The 21171-nt window shown below is 38.6% G+C and overlaps 1 protein-coding gene across 2 annotated transcripts in view; it reads right to left on the bottom strand.

The window, feature by feature from the left end:
* The window catches only part of COL24A1 (collagen type XXIV alpha 1 chain), a 271129-nt gene that overhangs the window by 128317 nt on the left and 121641 nt on the right, over positions 1 to 21171 (bottom strand). For both annotated transcript variants that reach the window (XM_019531158.1, XM_019531159.1), the window contains 2 exons: positions 21092 to 21145; positions 6622 to 6675 (listed from right to left, as the gene is read on the bottom strand). In XM_019531158.1, coding sequence (XP_019386703.1) covers positions 6622 to 6675; positions 21092 to 21145 — 108 coding nt within the window. The remainder of the gene's footprint in view (positions 1 to 6621; positions 6676 to 21091; positions 21146 to 21171) is intronic.

Here is a 21171-nt window from a genome sequence, read left to right as displayed (position 1 = left end):
AGCTGACAGTTCTAAGATTCAAACTATTTTGAAACTTTTGAAGGTAAAAGATCGACTTGGCTGAAGCTTGCAAGACATCAGTTCATTTTTGTTACATGCAGTTATCTTGTATCTGATGAGCTACATTAAGATAAACTGAGACATTACCTGCAACCACCTGTTTTAGGCAATCTTTAGAATATTTGATGATAAAATTTCCCTTAATGGAACTGTTTTTACAGTAATATTAATTAAATTATTTATCTCAACCTCATACCCCTTTTGTTCATCTTGTTCATATATTCGAGTACAGTCTTACAGGTGTCACCAAAACTGATCAGAAAAGCAATCCTTTCTAATCATTCGATGGGATAATTGCTTCATAATACAAGTGTTGTGGGAATAACCATCAAACATTAGATTTTTATGGTTTGATCCAGCAGGAAGAAGCATCTAAACACTGACCATGGAGACCATTGGCCATGATTACATTTGTTCCAAAACCTTGCTAAGTGTAAGATGCTATGCACTGCTATTTCAGTTCATTCTATGTTGACTGTATTAACAGTGATTGGGCAAAAGTGCGTAACTGTATTTTCAGTACCGGTAAGGTGAACTGTAGAGACTGAACTCTTATGTTGCTATGTGTACAGTAGTATCACATACAACATTTCTGTGATTACCAAGCTATATTCCCAGATTTTAATTAGAAAGCATTTATAGTGGTCATATACCAGTAAAGATGTCTGGTATAGTATGGGCGTAGCAGCAATTAACTTTAAGGCTATCAGCTTTTTCAGAACATACTTGGCAACAGTATTCACCTATTACAAACCTGGGCAGAATTTTAAAGAGTGTCGGAGAGGTTTGCCAACCTTGAGTTATCACATGCTCTTGCAGAAATATTTATAAAAACACATTATTAAGACTGAGGAAGTAATGGTGTGTCAAAAATCTTGATTATCTAAATTGCAATGGTAATAACTGGTCAAAGCACTTAACCTTGCCTTATGACAGAAAATATCTGTGTGAGCCTACTATTAGTATCCTGGGAATGCCAGGCTATCAGATAAAGCAACCCGAACAAAATAATTACTCTTAGAAAATATATGATTAGCCACTGAAGAAATAGCTGGGGGATAAGCTCCAGCATAAGCCTTATTAACTGCTTACTAATTTAGCTGAAGTCTAGACTGCAGTGTAGGCATTTGTCCAGTAACAGGCACACAAAACAGCATTACATAGAAAAGGCAATAAGCCACCACCAAGTTTAATCTAAAAGATCCCATTGACAGGCTTGGCTGGGAAACTAGGATGGAGAACTGCAGCTAGACAGCATCTCTAATACAGTGGCAAAAGCAACAAAAACACATGTAGTAACACTGTATAAATAATATGCTTATTTAATTAGTAAAGAAAAGTTTCCCCTTAGCAAAGGGAACTATTATTTTACACTGCCATAGAAATAAGTAAACTACTGTAATATGCTTTTCATTATCATTTAAACTTGTGGTGGACATTTTAAGAACTTTCTGAACTACTGTATGTATACTTAGAGAGCATGTAGTTAAATTGTAAAAAGCATCCCAGACTTTAAAATTGACATTAAGATAATTAACTGAAGTCTCCATCCCCACTCTGAGGTTTTAGGCAATGAACAGAAAATGAAATTGTCTTTAGGGATGTGCCAAATTGTCTGGAAAGAATTCAGGGAGTCAGCAAATTGGGGGGCACCCTATATTTCACACGTGTATAAATTTCCAGTTGAGTCTCTCTTACAGGATTAGTAGAGTTCTTAATAGCCACATATATGAGGTATTCTATCCAAACAAAACATCAAAGGGCAGATGACGGAAGCTCTCAGATATTTCCATAGTACAACATGTATTACTAGAGAAACCATTCTGATATTCCTGTAGTCAGCATGTCTGCCTTACTTCTTCTCTGGCTAGTCTAATAAGCAACTCAGAATTATTTGTAAGACTAACACAAGGAACAAACAGAAAGGTATTTCACAATTTCCTAAGCTAAAACCACCTCTTCTTTCATTACATAAAAGCTTCATTTTATGAATCATGGAAGTTCAAACACTTTTTATATGTTTTATTATTTCCAAGTCAAATCTCTTGTGGACCAACCTAAATAATATGGTCTTTGCACATTATTCTGGGAGTTCATATTTTCTGTCTGCTGTAGTAGTTTGGATTAAAAGGCCAGCCCAAAAGTTCTCCTGGAATTCAGAGAAGGCTTATCATGCTTGCAGATCTCATACTTTCTAGCACAATGGTCAGTTTATCTCCTGTTAACTGCTAAAATAGAAAGCCCATCCTGCTTTTCTGGCACCTAATATAGATTTGGCTTCTGGGAAAATATGGAAGAATTAGGAAAGGTCAGCATGTTGAAAACAGTGTTTTAGAAAAAATGTGGAGGAAATACTTCACAACTGCAGTCAATGCAAGACAGCTGGGAATCTCAACGGTGAACATTTCCAGTTTCATAAATCCCTGCTCTCTTGGTGTTATAAGCAGAGCAAAAGTTTTTCCAGTTCTAATATTCCATCTCAAATGTAAGCCACCATTTCTCCTCGATTAGACTAGGCTGTCTAAGCTTTAGGTCTTTGGAAGCCAGTATACTTGGATAACACAGACTCTTGTAAAGTTATTGAATTCTTGTATCAAATAAAGTCTGGAGCCTTAAACAAATACTGTGGGCTACTTCTTGACATTTTTGCTAGGAGTTAGGTGAAAGGTCTGGTCATTCTGAAACAGAAGTCTACTTCTCAAGTAACATATTTATTTGAGCATTTTACATCTACAGTAGAATAACGTGTTATTTCAGTTAGTGAAAGAATGTGAACAGGAATGTGTGTTGAACTACATGATTAAGTATTAGTATTTTAAACTGAATCTCCACTTCAGGAACTAACATTTGTATCCTGTCATCTCTAGTGATGCATATGCACAGCTTTCCATTAGGAGTTCTTCTTATGTGCCCTGACAATTCATTAATCTCACATAAACATCAGAGGAGTCATCCACTAATATCCCTGTATAGATTACAGATAAAAGCTGACTAGCCTCAGTAAATAATCACAATTAGTAACAAACTGTTTAACCATCAACTACATTAGAGCAATAAAAGTGCTCCTTTCTACCCAACTTTCTACCAATTTTTCACCATATTTTCTCATATGTACATTTTCAGCATGCCTAGAAACTCATAATGTCTTGCTCATTTTGGGGTCAAAGCTATTTATGGACAAGAAATATGTGGGAGGTTAACCAAGTTTTTAGCTGTTAGAGTGACTGGGAGATATAAGTGAGATATTTTAAGAAGGAAAAGTGTAGTCTGGCAGGATTCATATTTTGAATTAAGATATATACTTTATAGGATGTTATGTACAACCCAGGCACAGATGAGACTGAAGCAGATGAACTCTGGAAATGGCTGAAACATAGGAATATAGGAAACAGGATGGAAATGGAGCTCTTGGTCATCAGTCCTTTGCTGCTACATAATTCTTATCATTTATTATATTTACCCAAATCCAAGACCACTTCAAATTTGAAGATCCCCCCACCCCATAATTAGATTTTAAGCACAGAAAATTATAAATGCATTATAATTTTCCATTCATAGAATCTAATTAGTGGAAGGTGGTCTTAAATTAATGTCTCCCCACTGCTATGGAGGAGAAAGCAACGGTGGATGGTGAGGGGCCAGACCCGTGCCTCTTGCTTCCAAGCCCCTTGTTCCCCCTGTGCCTATCCTCCCCTGCTACCTAGCCCTCTGTGCCTGTCCATCTTTATTGAACAGGGATGACCAGAAATTTATACAATATTCCAGATGATGTCATACCACTGTGTACAAGGTATAATGGCATTAATGCTTACTGCTCCTGGAAGTACCTCACCTGACATACCATAGGAATGTATTTGCATTTTTTACAGCTGTATCAACAGTGGTGGCTCAGATTCATCCTACCCAGGTCTTTCTCCTCTCACTTCCAAATTACGAGTTTCCAGTTTATAGTAGACATTTTTGTTTAGTCTTTAGTTGTATGACTTTGCATTTTATACTATTAAATGTCATGCTACTTCCTATCACTCCAGTCCCCAAAGTCATCCATTACTTTGTGTATGATATCCAGTTTTCCTCTATATTGGCAATGGCTCCTAACTTTGTCACCTGAAAATTAAATTAGAGTACTCCTTTTTGTGCCCAAGTCATTAATGAAATATTAAATAAGATCTGTCGCAAAGCAGACTCTTTGGGTAGTCCACTGGTAACCTTTCTCCACTTAGACAGTTCCTCTTTGGAAACAATTTTTTTATCTTTTCCATTTTAACCAGTTCCTTACCCATCCTATAATTATTGTATTAATCCTCATTTTCCCAGTTTATCTATTTTTTTCAGTTTGACACCATTACTGAATTCTAGACAGATTAAATCTACTGGTCTAAAATATCAGGTTTCTTAGTGAAGAAAAACACCAGGTTTATCTCGTGCCGTCTATCTTTGGTAAACCCACTTTGCATTTTATCCCCCTTTCCATTTACCTCCATAACTCATTATTTCCCTCAAAATTTGTTCTAACACATTGTATATTATAGCATTAACAGGCATGTATTTATTAGGATCATATTTTCCTCTTGCATATTGGCACTGTGTTGTTGGTTTTCAAGTTATGCGGTACTATCTCCAATTTGATAGATTTATCAAAAATCCTTATTACTGGACTTCATATGCGAGCTCTTTCAGCATGAGATGAAGATTATCTCATTCTCCTGATTTAAGTGCATTAAGCATTCTGTTTAAAATTCCTTTTAGCTATCCCATCTTAGCTTCTATGTTCAATGTCATCATCTTTCTTGAAAATTGAGACGGAGTATTTATTTAGATTTTGAGCTAGAACTAGATCTTTAATCTGAACCTCACTGTAATCTTGCTCATACTTAAATCCTTTTGAAGTGGTTATTAATCTTATTTTCTCATAAGTTGCACATTTGAAATACAAAATCTCAGTAACAGAACTATTTTGTATCTTTCCACGTAATTTATACTGAGTCAACTCAACTTATTCAAAGGCATTTTTTAACCAGTTCTTTTATCACTTCAATGCTACTTACTCGAAAAAAATCTAAAATAGCATCACGCCATGTTAGTTTAGCCACTTATGAAGAAACTGCCTAGTTATGTCATCCAGGAATATCCGGGTCCTATCAATAGTAACATTTCTCTCTCTCTATACATCTTCACATATCTATATCTTCATATCTATGTATACAGTTGTCAAGACCTGTGTTGTTTTATATATTACACATATACCCTTCCCCTGTTCTTACCTGAATACAAGATGAGGGCCCCCCATGTAGCAGGGAGACAGCTGCCCTTGCAGCAGGCACAGCTATCCCAGCCATGTGGGGTTTGGGACCCAACCCATCCTGATGCCCACATGGCTGCGAAGACAGCTGCCCCTGCAGCAAGCAGAGCTCTCCTCACCTGGTGGAGATTGGGACTGGTCCCCATGCTTCCTGCCAGCACCTGGGGCTGGCACCCAGAGGAGCCTAGCGCTCTCCCAGGCTGCTGTAGGGGGGCAGAACAGGGCAGGAGGGGCCCTGGATTGGCTTGTCCTATCAGGTGGAATTTGCTTCAATGGGGACTCGTGTAGACATGCACATGGGACCACATTAATGAGCCTGAATTTTCTGCACAGAAAAATTTAGGCATATTAGCAGCACATGTAGATGAACCCAGTTTGTAGGTGCCAAATAAGTGTAATTTACCCATAGAAGTAGGTGACAAAGTGCTGCTCAAAAGTGTGTTTAAGGAATAACTGTGCTAAAAACTTGCAGCAGTCTCAAGAGTAAATACAAAGTGGGGGGCATATTAAAGAAACCTCTCCATACCTAAACCCAATTTAGTGCAGGCAGAAACTGACTGCTGATACTATTCTAATAGAGCCTCCTTTACAATCCTTCTCAAATGTGATTTTGACCCATGTTGGTTCTGTTTTATCCAGGTCATCATTTCTTATTTCTATATAATCTATTGAAATCTTAATGTACAATGCTACTCTTGTACTTTTATTTTATTTCTATCTTATCTGAACAGCACACACAGAAATAATGAATGACAATAAAGATTCAGGTATAATTTCCATTAAAACATTACACAAGGTCATATTTGTGAAAAAGCCACTGGCTGAAGAGCTAGACACCAGTGTAACTAGAAAAGCTGTACATTATGACCCCAGGTTTGAATTTAAACCAATATAAATAAACTGGTGTAAAGCCCTGTCTGGACACACTTGCTTTGGTTCTTCAGTTTTGCATAAATCTACTGGTAGCAGGCTTAAGCCAATTTTGCATTCTTAAGTCAAATTTAGTGCCCACAGAGCAGTTTGCATTAATTTAACTACATTGAATTAAAAGAAGCTGATGCAGACTGCCTGCACAGACAAAGCCTCTCTCTTGATTTACATAGCTGACAGCAAGGATAAGGTCATGCTCAGGTCACAGTACTTTGCAAATTTCCCAGCATACAACAGAAAGTCTCTCCCAATTTCCTCGTCCCCCGGAACTTTCTCTTCTCACTCTCAGGGCATTACTGATGCTGTTACAAGGTTCTACAAGTTCTTACCTTGGGACCTTCAGGACCATTTAGTCCAGGTACACCAATGTCTCCTGGAAAACCCTAATTAAATGAAAACAGACAAAGGGTTTATAGCACTGGAATATTTCCATGGTTCAATGCAAAAGAAAAGCACTTGTTATTTTGATTCTGTTCATTCATTTAAGAAACGTTAACAAACCTGAATCACAGAAATCAAGAAATGGATTTGTTTTACCATCTGAAAACAGGTAAGACCATAAAAAGCTCTCTTGAAAGGACTTGGATGAGTGACAGATTTATCAAAAATCCTTATTACTGGATGAAAGATGAAAACTGTTGTCCATTAAATACAGTCTATAACTAAGTAAGCAGCCTGCTCCTGACCCCACTGAAATCCACAAAGGAAGTAATATTGCCCCTTTACTGGAGAAATAAATGCCCCTTTACTGGAGAAATAAATCATTTCTTTCAAATGTTACAGTGCAGTTTCTCTGTGGCTTCACTTTCAGGACTGGACAGCTAGGGAACTGAGAAAATGGCCTTTCACCCTGATCTACCAATGCAAATCCCCCTCTAACAGTGACTGGATGTCACCAATCCATGACAACTGCCTAGAAGGCTTTGTGAAATGAATTTGTGGTGTAACCCCATTCCTAGCAGAAGTGCCCAATAACAAAATCAGCACTGCCATGAGGCAACTGTCACCACTCTGGTTGGCTGCATGAGCCAAAGAATAAATTTAAAAAGGAAATGAATTATCCTTTCCTCCCTGAAAGTAGTCCCCTCTGGTTAAAGATAACAGATGTTTGGAGAGGAAAGGAAGCATCATAGGAGCATTTCCATTCTCAGGACTTGAGTGCCCAGTTTCACAAACAATACATACATTTTTTGTATGGAAATAAAGATACTGATCATGTTTAAATAACCATGCTGTTATTTAATTGAAGTTTTTAAGTGCTTCCTGAGGAAACATCTAATCTTTCCTTTTGTAGAAATACTAAAATATCAATAGCTCTGATTATTTAGCAAAAAATGAATTTATTAATCAGCCAAAATATTATTTGACGTTATTTCACTCTCACATTTTCCCAAACCCTTCCAAATTGAAGTGCGTAGAAGATTATTCTTGTAGAAAATGGTTGGTATTTCATACCCTAAATACAATATTTTTATTGAATCTATAAATTCACATGCTTGCTCTTACAAACACCTCCTGAATCTCTATCACAGGTCTTTTGGTTCTAAGCCAAATAGGATAATTTTTGCTATAAAATTAAATATCTGCAAATGATATTAGAGAGTTACCACAATGCTGTAGGCATCATTCTGAAATTAATTAAATGAATGTACTGCACATGTCCAAAACACTTTAAAAAAAAGATACTTAGCGTTACTTGCAAAGCCAAATTTTCAGACATAGAAAATGAACAGCCTGCCCTTATTACTCAGGACTAAATGTGAGACAACACTGAAGGGGTTTTTTTTGTGATTTTTGGTGATTTTCTATAAATACAAAAGAAGCACATGGAAAAAAAAATCTTAGTTTAAAAATATTTTTCACTTTTTCTCTTCAACAAAAGCATGTCACAAAATGCAGCCAATGATCCAATGTTTATTAATCTTATGCTGTTGGCTTGGACTAAACTGAAATCATTTCCACACAAAAGGTAAATTCTGAGATTGTTCTAAAGCAGAAGTTTGAAAATGAACCCTTAACTGTAGTACTGCTAGTGTAATGCTATTATAAAAGAGAGAAAAAATGTGTCTTTTGTTGGAGTTGTCTTATTTTTCCTTTTCATAAGCTGCTTTTAAGAGAATGTCAAATTGATTGAGAGTCTCTGATGAAAGCAACAATTCTTGTGGGCTGTATCACTTATTGGACCAACTGTATGGTATAAACATAGACAAGCCTCTGGGTATCACAGTACCCTTCCTCAGGCCTCTGAGACAGAAGCAGACATGGATGAGCTAAATAGCAGATAGAACAAAAGCTTGTTAAGCAAGGTCATTATTACTTGTGAAGTGCAGGGGTTAGTGAATATTAGGAATATTATAATGGACTATGAAGTTATTGTCTAAGTTAAGTCTCTGGTGCTTAGTGTCCAATACGCTGATGAATTTCTGTTCCCATGCTTAGCCTGTTAGGGAGATTTCGTTTGAGCACTAGAACTGTGAGGTCAAACAAGGAGTGGTGTTTCAGTGAAAAATATTCTCTTACCGGTGTCCTAATGCCTCCGTCTGTTATCTTTTTTGGTGGTTATTCATTCTGGTGCATAGTTGTTGACCGGTTTCACTCACATTGTTTCCATAAGGGCATTTGGTGCACTAAATGAGGTTTACCACATTCTGAGATAACCATGTGTATAATCTGTAGTTTCTGATGTTTTGTGTTGGGGAACATTCATTGTTATGACAGAGATGTTTGACAGGTTAGTTGTTGTTGAGGCAGGGCAGGGTCCCATTAGGCACCTGTTGATCAGCCAGGAATTTACTCCTGATGATGAGCTGGGGCAAGGTTAGAAGGGAGCTGTTTGAAGACTAGGAGCAGGGGCTCTGGGAATATTTTTCTCAATGTCTGGTCCTTTTTCAAGTATAGGTTGCAGTTGTTTGATGATTCTTCTTACACGTTCAAGTCTGGGATGGTGAAAACCTAGGGTGTGTGGTCAGTGGGTTTTTTTTTCTTTGTATTATAGTAGGTTGCTGCAGGCTATCTGGGTGGCTCTTCGAAAGACATGGTCTATTCTCTGCTGGAGCCTTATTGGTAAAGGCTGTTTTCAGTTTGGCAGGATGTGTCCCCCAGGTGTTCTCCTCCGAGCACATACAGTGGTATCTGAGGTACCTGATTGTAAATTTTGTGGTGTTTTTTGGGTGATTTTGTGAATTCTAAGTCTGGTGGTCCATCGGTTTTCTGTATGTAGCAGTTTGTAGGGTGCCCTCCCAGATATAGATCATGGTGTCTAGAAAGTTGATATTATTGTAGCAGTATTCCAGAGAGAATTTGACTGAAGGGTGCTAGTTGTTAAACTTACAGTGGAAGTCAATAAGCCAGTCCAGGTGTTCAGTCCAAATGATGAAAACAACATCTGGGTGGTGCAGGTATAATGCAGATTTAGTGTCAGACTTTTCTAAAAACACTTCTACCAGGTGGCTTGTGAGGAGGTTAGCATGGTTTGGAGGAAGTGTCAATGAGAGTGAAGTTGTTGTGGGGGAGGATGAAATGGATGATTTGTATATGTTGTGGTTACAAATCTGAGTGTAATTTGTTTCCTGTAGGTAACTTCATGCAGGCAGCTCTGCCTTAATTGTGTGGGATATTAATGTATAAGCTTGTGACATCCATGGTTGCAAGTATGGCCTTCTCAGGGAAGTGGTTAATGTCCTGGATCTTCTTGAGAGAGTCTGTTGCGTCTCACAGAAAATTTGCTCTTTGAGTGACAAGTCATTTTAGACTTGTTTCTATGAATCCTAATAAGCTCTCAGTGAGGGTACCCATTGAATATGATGGGTCTGCCAGGTTGTCCTTAGTGAATCTTTGGGAACATATAAAATGTTCCTTGGTGATCAGTGGAAGTAGTTTTTCATAAATCTAGTTTATAAAAGATTTGATAATATTTTCCAGTTCCAGAGCAAATGCTGGTGTGGGGTCCTCCCCAAGTTCTTTAAAGTAGTTGATGTCTGAGAGCTGTTAGCCTTATTGATGTAGTTTTCACAGTTGAGGATAAAAGCTCCTTTTTCCACTGGTTTGATTACTAGTTCATGGTTGGACCTTACAGGCTAAATGGCTTTTCTCTCTGAGTGGGAGCTTGTGGCAGTCCTGAGTTTTGTTGAGAATTTCACTGTTGACTTTCTTCCTGAAACAGCCAATTTAATAGTCCAGTATGTGGTTCTGTCCACTGAAAGGTGTCCACTCAGGTTTTTTTTTATCAGTTGTGGTGTGAAGGTTGTCAGAGGTGGTTCTGTCCTCGTTATGGAAGTATTTTTTCAGGCAAAATCTGTGAAATTATGACATTTAAAGAAATCTATACATTTTTAACACTTGGATGCTGGTGGATATGAAAGGAATCCCAGTAGGGTGACTGCAAATTTAAGCCGAATTTGCAAAAAAGGCCCAATATCTGTAACAGTGTTAAATGTTCCCCACACTAAAGTACGTTAACACAACAGAATTAATTTTCCTCTTTACCATGGGGAAATATCTATCAATGTAGCTGTGCAGCAACACTGATGTGCCTCTAGATGGCACAATATTTTATACATGTGACAAATGCACCCAGATTGCACATTTAAAATATGTAATTCAGATTACCAGAGTTTATAAATTACCAGGCACTAAACTAGATTAAATAGATTAACATAAGAACAATTGCTTTTTACTGCTTCACACTTTTGAAGTTGCTCAATTTAGAGGCATTCAGGAATTTTAGAAAATTGTATTGTCATATTAACAATATATTTAGAATAAATTTTCAAAGGCATGAATGTACAATACATGCTGATATGAAGACAGTTTCTTTTAGATGATAAGGACCCCAGAAAACACTTTGTTGACAAAGGAAGTGGAAAAGATCTATTTCTTTTTAAAAGAGCACTGTAAAAGTACTCAGTATATTCCTCCCTGTATTTCTGTTTGCTCTGAGTTATTCAGCAGTGAGATGTACTGTGGTGACTCCAAGGACAAAAATCATTTTTACATGAAAAAAACAGAGTAAGATTTTTAAAACTATTCAGTGTTGATCTAACTCAAATCCTGACTTTGATATAAGGTGGACAAGACTGGGTGCATCTACATATGTGCTTTAATGTTCATTTGCCTATTTTAATGCACATTACAGCATCACAAAAAAATTGTGTGCTTTCGCTAATGTGCATTAAAATAGGGTAGGGTGGCCATCATAGAGGACATTCCGGTTTTCTGCTACTCTGCCATCTGTCCTCTATTGATACGAAACCTGATACCTTCTTCAAGAGAAAAAGAGAGGATATGGAGGCATCCAGTTTCATATCAATAGAAGAGGACAACTGGGCTGCACTCTGTGATGGCCACCCTAAAATAAGCTAATGTGTCTTTTTCTAGTACCTCACAAAAGGAAATTCTAAATTTAATGTGCATTAGCAAAAGCACATTAATGAATGTGTAGATATGCCTGAGTGTCTTTGCAGATTTCATCATTAACATTTTCTGAACCAGCAGCTGCCTAAATGAAAGTTAAATCAGTGCTTTGCAGGTACACTTAAACAAAGCAACAATCAGTTACTTGTGAAGATGTCCTTTAACTCAGAAACATGGGAATTCTATCTTTGAGGGCATTTGAAATGGGCATGTCAAACTAATCTCAAATTTCTTACAACAGTTGGTTGAATTTCCCGACAGATTACATTTGCCAAAGATGTCTGTTGAAACTACAGCTACTCCAACTGCAGAAGTTAGAGCTGTCATTTTGCATCCTCAGAGAAGAGCTTATTTATTTTTCATCTGAGATGACAGGTTCTGTAGAAGATATTTTTCATTCAAAATTTATTTTTTCCTCCCTCACTTTAGAAAGGTCAGTATTCCAACGTTGCAGAACTGTTGTTCTTTGGCATCTGTAAAGCTGCATGACATGTCAATAATGTGCTGAGTATAAGTGGAAAAGTAATATTAAAAATAAAACGTAAAATGACATTTTCTGTGTAGGGAAAAGCCAGCTAAAATTCACTGCCAACATTTTTCCTTTTAAATGGCAGTAGTAGTACATTAATTTTTTCCAATAAACCCTTCCATTCTGACTTTGGAGAAGATGTAGGAAGGAGTCTTAACACACTACAAATTGCAATACATAACGTAACCGCCAATTCCAAGGAACAAAACCCAGGCAGGGAATACAGTGTTTGAGATGAGAAAGACTTGCACATAGTCTATTATTAGTACAGCAATTAATAGTCACCTGAAATATCACTGAATATGATGTGTGCTCATCTCTACTAGTGCATGCAGTATTAGTTCAGCTATGTCCACTGATGACATTAGTTTTCAGTAATGGTTCATTTTTGTACTGTAGGAAATGTCAGTGTTTACTCCAAGTGGTACATTACATACTTAGAAATCAGCTGGACTTATGTGTGGTTGCTAGATTTACTGAAATCATTTTTCAGTAACAAGTAATACTTGGCACAGTAATCTTCCCAGGATAAACAAAGACTTAGACCAAGGCTTAACCAGGGTTTCTGACATGAAGAGGAATACAGTTTGATCATGTTTATCCTTGTAGTTAAACCATTTTCAACATTGATTCAGCTGCATTTGCTGTCATCAACAAGCAAATTTCTCAGTGTAGGCAAAGCTTAAAAGTATAGCCATTGGATTGTATTCCTAATCTGGACATGTTTAAATTTCATTAAAAAAATCATACATTTTAAATAAGAGCCATCTATTAGATCCCATGAAGGGACAGTCTTTTAGTAAAGCTCACTGCCTACCCCATGCCTTTTTTGACAAGTACCCAACTTTTGACTCATGATGGGCATGCTTGAAAAGGGCTGTGACTTAAAACTCCAAGTTGGGGCTTTCATCCAACTTCCTCTTATGGAAAAATTACTATGTTCAAAATATCAAATGATGTTTAGCAGTCAGATACCTGAGCCTCAAAACTTCAAGGGCTAATCAGATATAACTAAGAATAGGACTCTCTCATCCTTCTCTCATTTCAAAAGTAAGATGAATATCTTGGGTATTTTACTGTTTCTATCCTAAAGCAGAAATCTGTAAACAAAATGTTCTCTCATTCCACTATTTGCTTGTAAAATGTGTTTCAGTGGGTGGAATATAAATCCTTTTTGCATGCTGATGGCATACACAGACATAGACTGAGGAAGGACTGGCTGGGCTACGGTACTGCAGAAAGGGACCTAGGTGTCACAATAAACTGAAAATACACTAATAGCATGCTTTTGTTGCAAAAGAAGTCAACAGCATACTAGGCTGTATAAATAGTGTCTCTTGCAAATCCAAGGAATTGATTCTTCCACTCTCCTTGGCACTGGTGAGTCCTGACATGAAGTACTATGTCCAGTTTTGGGCTCCTTACTTAGGGAAAGATATGGACAAATTAGAAAGTGTCCAAAAACAAAGTAGAGCTCTAGGGAATGTGACTTACAAAGAAAGGCTGAAAGAACTAGGATTATGTAGTTTGAGGAAGAAAGACTGAGGATTTGATCACCATCTTCAAATACCCGAAAGGTAGTTATATGGAGTTAGGTTAATCTTACTGACTGCATAGGACAGGACTAGGAGCAATGGTTTTCCATTGGAGTGAAGGAAATTGGATACGTTGGATATCACCAACAAAATTTTTACTAAGAGGGTGGTTAAGCACTGGAACAGGATACTCAAAGAGGATATGGATTCTCTATCTTTGGATGTTTTTAAGAGCAGGTTAGGTAGACCACTTGACTGGGATGGTTTAGTCAGGTTTAGCTGGACTAGATAAATTTCCTTCCAATCCAACTACTCTAGATTCTATGACTGAATGCCATTTCATATTCCTCATGAACAGAAGAACTTGGCACCTGACACTGAGTGAGACAACGCATGAAAATATATATAGCACCAAGTTGGACAGATTTTCCTCACCCCTACTCTATACTACAGTCATGTTTCAAACACATTTTAAAAGATTCCCACTAGGCATAAAACAGGCAACCTTAGACATCTAGAAGCTGTAAGTTAACCCTCTTGCCTATCTCATTATCACATACATTCTATTCATGGCTGAAAACAGCTTTCAGACATCTGAGCTGTCTTCGGCTATCCAAACACTTTTCTATTAATCAGTGCCTTTGAAGGCACTGATATCTCAAACAATTATCTCAAACAATACCTTCAGAGGTCATCTTATTTCAAACCTGTCTTGCCAAAACACCAGAAAATTCCAAGCCTTCTTTTCCTCAGAGAAAACAATACGCCTACTTATAGAGAAAAGTCATCCTTTAAACAAGCAACAACCTAGACTTATTTCTAAAATCCTGACAACTGTTATGTTCCCATGCTTAATAAGCAGTGGGAGAATCTTTCTGACTATATCTACATGCAGCACGGTACAGCTTCTCCTGCAAGGTGTTTCATGTGACACACAGTCTGGTTGGGACCCTGATCCATGGGAAACAATCAGGAGCATGAAGAAGCTTCATTCCCAAACCTGAAGAAGAGAACTTTGTGCCTTAAACTTGTCCAGCATCTCTCCCAAATAGGTAGTTTGCCCAATTAAAAATATTATCAACAAAGAACCACAAAAACAAGCCCTAAAGCGTGCTTCTTGCATATTTCTTGGACCCATCACAGCTACAACATTATATCCCTAATCCTTGCAAGACGCATGAAGTCTGAGTAGAGAAGCTGCAAAAGATAGTCATATAGACTGCTCTACATGCAGAGAAAGGAATGATTCCTCAGTGAAGTATACAATGAAAAATTATTCTAGTATTAAAACATCAGCCAGACTAATTATCTCAGGCAGCAGCTACTGTGTAGCTTATATTGCTCTGTACTGCCTGCTATAATGCTTATTAACTGTGTACACCTATGTAAATTAAGACTACAGCACCAAATATAGCGATAAAGCTCTGACAGATTAATCTGGAAGGCCCACGCTTTCTCTAAAAAATGACTTCTAGTAGTTTAAGCATCTTGTCCTAGGCCATGGATAGGTGTTCCTTCCCAGCAGCAGAAATTCTGTGAAATGATTACTGCTAGAAAATTGTCCTGGGAGTTGGTGTGTTCCCAGCGGCATTCCCGCTGGCTAGAGAAGGACACAGGCAGCCTTTCCATATAGGGGGTATTATAGGGCTGCTCCTTGGTTCACCTCCACACTCAGAGGAGCCCACTGATTGGCAGCAAGCCCTCTCCCTTGCCTGGGAAGCAGGTAGGCTGTCAGTTGACAGTTGGTAGTTGCTGAAAAACAGCCGCTGCCACAGACAGCCCCAGGAAAGGTTTATTGCTGGGAGAATGCCTCTTCATCCCACCAATCAGTTGACTGGCAGATGCAGGCGAGCCGAGAGAGTGCCAGGGGGCAGGAGGGAGAGCAGGGGACTATGGGATATTGGGTGTCCTCAACACCCACAAGAAGCATAGAAGTGGTCAAGTTAGTGCAGAAAGAGGGAGATCTTCCTGGCAGGAATTGATCTAACTGTTTTGAGGAAGAGCCAGTTAGGTTTTTTTTCCACCCCCCACAAGAAATCCCTTTAACGGCTATGCAATCTCTTTTTGTGCAGAAAGGCCCGCACAAATGTAATGCCCGTCCATAGCTCTTATCTAAGCAGATGCAGAATGACCCAAGTGAGATCTTCTGCTGGTATAGAGCAGCATAGTTCAAGCTGATGATTCAGACTTATATTTTCCAGCTATGACTAGATCTCATCACAGCTCTGCCTGAGAAAGGGAAGTATACAGGGTGTCTGTATAGCAAGTACAATCCACCATAACTGGACAGGTCTGCAGGGTTATGATAAAACGTTGTAAGAAAAGACTGAATTCCAAATAATGCAGATAACTCCTGAGTAGAAAGTAGAAAAAGACGGTGCAGGGTCATTTGAGCAGGTATTTTTATTATGAAAAAACTAAAGCAAGCTATGTATGAAAAAGTAATAGCAACTCAGTATTCTGAAGGGGGACTGCATAGATATACTGATGCCAAGTAAGTGAGCACAACGCCACTCAAAGGTTCTATATCTTTAAGTACAATGGCAAACAAAAGGTGTATAAACCCTCTGTAAGGACTTCTGCACTTCAAGGAGATGACAAAACATGTAATTCATTAAAGTGCCCACAGCTACGGGTTCTTATGAGTTAGGACACTCGTACTAGTCCTTTGTCTCTATTTTGATGCATAAAATGCTTTAAAAAGAATATTAACTCTGGTATCACCAAGTTCACAACATATGACATTTTGAGGTTATGCAGACAACCCTTACCTTTTTGAAGCTAACCAAAGAAGTCAAAGATTTCATTGCAAAAAAACCTGTTCATTTTGTTACAGTTCCGTATTATACAAATGCGCTTTTATCGTTGTAAATTTAAAGCCATAAGCATAAAAGATATACCAGCTACATATGACTCCCATATGTGTACCTTTCTGACTAAGCTAATGAGTTTAGATCAAAATAATGCACACATGAAATAAAGTTTCTATTGAAGATAATGACTAATGCTCCCTTTGCTCCAAATGAAATCTGTTTATAATACTTGAAGCGCTTCTGAAGGAAACTATATATAGTCCTTACTCTGGGAGAAGGGTAATTAAAATGAACCTGTGGAGCAAGATTTGCCTATTATTAAAGCATTATGAACATGTGTAAAGCTGTTAGAACTCATTCTAATTCTATCTTCATTAAGAGTAATAACCTAGATATGTTCAGTACTCTTACAGTTATGCAAATATATGCACAGTGTGTTAAAATACACTACTATACAAAAGTTTTCAATTAGTTTTGCAAATAAAATAAGTCTTTCATGGTTTTACATTAATCCTTTCTAGACACTTGGGAATGAGAAAAATATACAGACTTGACAACTACTCAAAGCAGGTCTGAGACAAGTCTATTCTTTCCTGACCCCAAACATTTGTTTCTTCTTCTCAGAACTTTAAGCCACACACCCATGGCCACAACACTTTCAGGAATTACTAAACTTCTGCTCTGAAATAACTTTGTTCAACAGCTGCAGAGGAAAGACATATCTGGTAAGCCACTTCTTGCAGGCCTACATATAAAAAGAAAATACCCTAAAAGAACATGTGAGACCTAACGGGCCTTTTCTGTCAAACACCAGGGCAACTGTTGATTTTAATGGAATTACTGCCTCATTTATATGAGGTTAGGTGGGAAAACAACCAAAAAATGTGACAACTTATTTCCCTTCCAGAAAACCTCTGAGGAAAAAAAAGGTTGTAATGGGATTTCTTGAAAATCCCCAACTGCTGTACCTCACATCTACCTCAACCAAAGCCTGAGCTAGAGGACTGCTTTGTCTGAAGATCTCAGCCAATGATCTGTGGACAACTGTGAGGTGAAATGACTTGCTTAGTTACAAAACCTGGGAACCCTTTCTTCAACATTAGCTTTGCTATTCTTGCATACAACAGGCCCCCCACCCCAAATCCCACTGCAACCTTTTTCTGTTGTTCATATATTTTCTAGAACAGACATGAGCTATCACATAGATGCATGCTAAAGTTCAGCATGTAGCAAGCATTTGGAAGAACATACTCCAGCCTTTGAAGCACTAAAGACATGTCTACATGGCCTCCAGGTGGCATCAAAGCAGGAGTCAGCAACATACAGCCTGCAGGCCAGATTTGGCCCACAGACCCACTGGATCCAGCCCACAAAGCCTAAGGATTTTGTCTTTGTCCATGCCCATGCCTATGCCTGTGCCAATGCTAGGCTAAGCAGCAAGGAGCTGCTGTCACTGTTTCCCCCCTCTCTCCATCCCCTCTCCCCCTGGCTATGGCAAGGGCACAGCTTCCAGTCAGTGGGGAGCTGTGATGGAGCTGGGCAGCTGGAAACTGTGTCCATACTGCTGCCACTTCTCTCTCCCTCCTTCCATCCCTTGCTTTCCAGTTGTGGCACAGAAGCAGCAATAGTGTGAATGCAGTTCCCAGCTGCTTGGCCCTGGAGCAGCTCTTCACCAGCTGGAAGCTACGTCCATGCTGCACTGGGGAGTGGGGGGTGATGGAGACTGGGAGAAGCAACAGCAGCACTTGGTCTCAGTGTGGGCACAGGCAACCCCCTTCCCTCCACTGCTGAAGCCAACCAGTCCATGCTGGACAGAGGCCAGGTTGTTTCGGCTTGTAGCTTATAAAGACTGCTGGCTCCTACATAGGGAACACTTCAGTAAAGACTGGCATGCCCACTCTGCCTTTGCTAAACTCAGAAATAGAGCTACCTTAGAGTGGCAATGAGCATGCACCATTAAGCCCTCTGTCTCAGGTGTGCTTCATGACACATGCCCAATGCTCCTCTAAGGCAGTTACATGAAGTGTTGTGGGGTTTAAGGTACATGAAGCAGGTGTGGCTCTGCTACACTGTGGTTCTCCTCCTTAGGGTCCAAAGGTAGTGCAGATGTTACCTAACTGATTGCTCCCAGGATCTGCAGAGTGAGTGCTAGTTAAGAGCTGCATCCTCTTCAGTCTTCACAGGACCTCTCAGATGCGGGTTATGACAAGTCTGCCTGCTCCAATGGTGCTGCGGGAACAGCTAAACCTGCCTACCCTGCTGGAACTGAGCAGAAATGCTTCTTGGAAGGTACTAATAGCATGCAACAAAGTCTCCATTGTGGTTGTCTCTGCTGTATGCCTTCAAGTTTCAATTTGGTTAAAACAGCCACCTCGAGAGGACATTTAGTTCTTTTTTAAAAACACGAATGTGATGGGAAAGAATAAGGCACAATCCCCAGTTTTTAGCAGATATTGTTCCTTCTAGAAACTGCATTTCTTTAAAGACTGTGGTATGCAAATGTCTTGTCCTTATTTGTATCTGGTATTTTACCATATGGTGACCATGTTTATTTATGTTCATAATACAATGAAACTCATTTTATCTCAAATCAATCTGGCCAGCATAAGGAGAGCTATGGTGCATAACTTAGTAATGTTAAAGTTGACATTTGTTTGTTCATATTTTCAAAGACAAAAGAACTAATCATTTCTGGTCATTTACAAAGCAAGGAATGATTAGTTCTTCTGAGGACTCCAGCTTCCTCCGTACCCTCCGGGCAACAGGAAATTCTATATTTTTCAGACAGAAATTTTTCCTCTGGTTCTGCCTCTAGCCCATTTAACAAGGAGTCCGGAACACCACAAGGGATCCAGTACTAAACAACTATGCATTTTCTTGCATCAAAAGAACTACTGGTATTTGAATCACATAACCGCCATCAGAGGCACGGTAGACCATGAAATTCTGTTAACAACGCTATCTTGAGAAAATTTTTTAAATGAAAGACAATTTGGTTCTAAAAGATTTGCCTTCTCCCCATAAACATGGGCTGTAAAATTAAAGACATACAATTATACACATTCACAAGATTGTTCAAAAAACCTGGTTAATAGACTCTGTTCACCTGATTTTGGAATCTTAGCATGGTTCTTCTAACGTGTGTGTGTGTGTGTGTGTGTGTGTGTGTGTGTGTGTGAGAGAAAGAGAGAGTGTGAGAGAGCACACAGGAAAAAGAGAGAAAGAGAGAATGAGTGAGCTCTATGAACCGATTTTACTCGAATACAAATACTGTATTTCTGTTAACTATTAAATGCTGGCTTGCTTTGAAAAAGCTGACCTGTACTGATTTAAAATGTCTACAGACCTCAAGACTTCCCAAGGGTAAGACTGCAACAAGTAAGTCATGCTATTTTGGACTCAGCCACTGAGAAGAACAGGGGACAAAAGCCAATGATCCATTCTTGAGGTAGTGAAGTCATAGGGCCTACACTTGTGTCAGTCTAAAAGGGCATGTTCTCAGAGAGATAACGTGATTCTAGCATTTGTTACAATCAATGGAAATTATACTGTATTTAACATATATATACTCATATTAAAGATCAGAAAGGTTTTTACATAAATCTGTTGTAAGGGTTTAGCTGACTAAGAAGAAAAAACGGATACTTTTTTTCTGTCCAGAGAATGGTGTGGCTTTTCTGTATAGTCTGAAGCTTTCTGTCTATACATGCAAATGCCATAAAACTCACAAATACTGCATTGCAAAGATTGAGCTAGGTTTAATGTTGACTTCCACAGATGTTGGAACTTGATGTGGAGTTCTAAGTCAACTGCTATGCCAAGGTCAAAATTTTAAACAATATATCCAGATTGTTGACCAGACTAGTATCTGGTCTTTTCAGTGTTCTCCAATACATTTGCTCTGTTATAAGATGCAAACATAAATATACAGCCAGTCTTGGAAAAATCTGAACTTAAACATGCTGAAGAGGTCATGCATGGAAATGCCATTTAAAGAATCATACGTTTTAGTTGTAATGAAAAAGTACCTGGAACTATTTTACACATATGAATGGTGTACTTCCAGCAATATACAAAGAATGTGTATCAATTCAGGGCAGTAAAGTTATTGCAATAATACTTTATTGTACAACAAGCAGCTGAACTAATTTATTTGTAAAACAGCAAAACATGATAAGATGACCAATAAAGACCCACACTTTAAGTTAGCAGTCAGCAAGGGTTTCAGCCAGCAGGCTGGAACAACCCAGCTTGGCTCCAAAGCAGGACGGGACTAGGGCTCAGCTGCTGCTGCTGCCACAGCACAGTACAGAGTACAAAATACTTTTGGCTCTGCCCTGGATCCAGTGGTCCATGGGCTGAATTTGTCCCACAGGCCCTAGGTGGCTGACACTTTCAAGCCAATCTAAAACCAAATCTTTGAGCAGAGCAGCCTCATACTTGTCATTTTTGTTTTCAACCACAGTTAAAAGTAAATGACACTTATTTTCATTTTTACACAATTTCTTACCTCAGGCCCAGGAGGACCTGATGGCCCCTTGGGTCCAGGTTCTCCAGTTTTCCCCTTAAAAAGCCAAAAATAATTTTAAA

This window comes from Crocodylus porosus, unplaced genomic scaffold (genome assembly GCF_001723895.1).
Source record: "Crocodylus porosus isolate Cpor-Errol unplaced genomic scaffold, CroPor_comp1, whole genome shotgun sequence".
Classification (NCBI taxonomy): Eukaryota; Metazoa; Chordata; order Crocodylia; family Crocodylidae; genus Crocodylus; species Crocodylus porosus.
This window is presented reverse-complemented; position numbering and strand designations above follow the sequence as displayed.